This window comes from Charadrius vociferus, unplaced genomic scaffold (assembly GCF_000708025.1).
Source record: "Charadrius vociferus isolate BGI_N301 unplaced genomic scaffold, ASM70802v2 scaffold593, whole genome shotgun sequence".
In the NCBI taxonomy this organism is placed as follows: Eukaryota; Metazoa; Chordata; class Aves; order Charadriiformes; family Charadriidae; genus Charadrius; species Charadrius vociferus.
Window position 1 is genome coordinate 1,307,343 of NW_009647739.1, and position 2,689 is coordinate 1,310,031.

The following is a 2,689-nucleotide window of genomic DNA, read 5'->3' on the forward strand; positions in this document are numbered from 1 at the left end:
GCAGCCCCTGGGCGGGGGGTCGGGGGCGGGGCGGGGGGCTGTCGCGGCGGGGGGCTGAGCCCCGTGGCAGAGCTCGGGGAGGGCCACGGGCAGCCCCAGCACTTACAGAACTTGACAAAGACGTTCTTGGTCTCATCGTACGCCACCTGCTCAAAGGTCTTTCCCACCAGGACTTTAACAGGCCGCGTGTCCCAGTCCTCAGGGGGCTCCGCACTCAGCAGGCGGGGCTGTGGGGACAGCCAGAGCCCAGGCTGAGCAGTGCCAGGGGCCCCATGGGGCACAGGCCCTCGGGAGACAGTGCAGGACAGGGACAGGGGGCCTGTGCTCCTGTGCTGCCTTTTGGACAACCTCTTCCACCATCCCAGTTCTATGTGTCTCCACACTGATGTTCTTCTGCCTTCTATTCCATAACACCCGCCCCCCCCAAATCCTCAGTCCTGTCAGCACATCAGCGAGCAGGTGTCTGGTGTTCGCTGCATGACTGCCATCATTCGGCTTCAGAGTTAACAGCCCACTGCTCTACCACATCGTTGGTGCTGGCTGGCACCGTGCCGCATCCCTCACCTTCACCTTGCCATCCAGCACCGCCTGAACGAAGGTGCGTATGGCTGTGTCTGAGAAGACATCTTGGTCCATCTGGTACTTGCGGTTGTTGTCCATCTTGACTAGGCGCATGGTGGGGGCGTCAGCAGGTGTCAGGCCGAAGAAGGACAGGACATCAGCACCGTACCCAACCACATCCACCACCACGAAGAGCACCTGGGCAGGGGACAGGTGACACTGAGACTGGGGTGCCCCGTGGCCACCCCCTGCCATGTGCCCGCCATGGGACCTCCTCACCTTGCCCCGGAAGGTGCCGGCGGCTGCCCGGAAGCCATCCCGCAGCTCCAGCTGCGCTGACGATGACTTGTTGAGGAAAAGCAGCATGTGGTGGGGGATCTTGGCACCGAAGATCTGGTCGGAGGTCTGGGGAGGAGGAGGAGAGTGAGGGCCGGGGGGGCCACGGCTGTCACGGGGATGGGGCCAGGGCCAGGCCATACCTCGTTGGTGAACTCCATCACCAGTTCCAGCCTGTGGACGCGGAGCAGCTGGGTGAGCTCAGCCCCATCCAGCCCCCGCGCCGGGTCCACGGGGAAGTCTGTCCGTCCCTCATCAAACTGCCGGGGCGTTTTCTTTTGTAGAAAAGAAGAAAGGATAGCACAATGCTGAAGGAGAAAGGAAATGAGCAGTTCAAGAAAGGAGGTGGGTTGATAATCTTTTAACACCATATGGATGTTAGAGGATTTTAATTAATACTTAGCCATCATGGTGATGTTGCAGAAAACTGATAGGAAGATGTCACACCTATCATTATTCAAACTTATCACATATATCATTTTGCATCCAGCTCTAGAGAACAGAAAGAGATACCAGACCTCCTTTAAGAGTTAAGTTGAAATCACAAAGACTTGGATTACTAAAGCAGGATTCTCATGAAAGCTAAGTGTTTAAATCCAAGAACATGATACAGAATTGACTGCCTTCCAAGTGCCAGGCTTGCTTTTACTAATCAGAAAAGGCTTCCACTAGGATCTGAGTTTTGCTAATGCAGGACTCGGTGGCTCAGTAGCTCTGTCGTACCTTTGTATGAAAAAAGTTGCATGTTTCTTTTTATCCACTGACTCTGTGTGTTACAAGTTTTATTTATGTATGTGTGTGTACATATATATATACAGACATCTGTATATACATGTACACACATATGTACATCTATATGTACCTACATGTACATCTGCATACATATATGCATACATGTATATGTGTATATGGAGATCTACACACGTCTGTGTATATATATAGATGTACATGCATACACACATTTTAAAAAAATAATCTAGAGGTATGTAAATTTCTAGTTTATGCCAGAACTGGACATGTTCTGAACATACCTAATACATAACAACAGGGTTGAGGTCAGTAATAAATAACTGTGCCAATGCTTTTAATTAAAAAGCATGATGGGGGAAGCGATTTTGACATCTACCTTTCATTTAATGTTCTGGTGGCTAGAGGATTCACAAAGAAGACAGGAAATGCAGATTCATACTTTACTCAGTCAGCAGGGACACAAACAAGTAACTTCCCTTTCCCAGAAGTCCCTGATAACCAGACAGTGACCTTTGTGTTGGGGGTCTCTTATTGTGTGCTAAGAGAGCAAGATTCCTGGGGAATGACTTACCAATTCAGGCAAGCGTCAGAGCAGGCAGAAGGAAACTGCTTGGACCATGAAAGCAGCAAGCCTGTAACGTTGGCTGAATCATCTTGTGAAGTCTCATCCATAGTCTCTTCTTGACAAATTCTTTGGCAAATCTTTTCAGTGTGCCTGTGCCTGCCAAAGTGCTTACTGATGAGAAATCTGCCCGTGTCCTCTGTACCATGTCCCATGTCGCACCCCCTTCACTTTGTGTCCCTGCCTCCTGTCCCCTGCCCTGTCCCATGTCCCTGCTACACGTCCCCCCACCCCATGCCTCTTCCCTCTGTCCCTGACCCGTGTCCCTGCCCCATGTCCCTGTCCCCGTCCCATGCCCCAAACCCCTGCCCCATGTCCCTGTCCCCATCCCATGCCCCGTACACCCTCTCACACGCCACCTCCTGTGCCCCTGTGACCCCACAGCCTTGCCCTGCCTGTACCCCTTCCCCTGCCAACCAT

The 2,689-nt window shown here is 52.2% G+C and overlaps 1 protein-coding gene across 1 annotated transcript in view; it reads right to left on the reverse strand.

The window, feature by feature from the left end:
* ARHGDIG (Rho GDP dissociation inhibitor (GDI) gamma) overlaps nucleotides 1-2,689 on the reverse strand; it is an 8,442-nt gene that overhangs the window by 1,918 nt on the left and 3,835 nt on the right. The window contains 4 exon segments of the mRNA XM_009881952.1: nucleotides 107-227; nucleotides 565-759; nucleotides 841-966; nucleotides 1,041-1,172. Of these exon segments, the coding sequence (XP_009880254.1) occupies nucleotides 107-227; nucleotides 565-759; nucleotides 841-966; nucleotides 1,041-1,172 (574 nt within the window).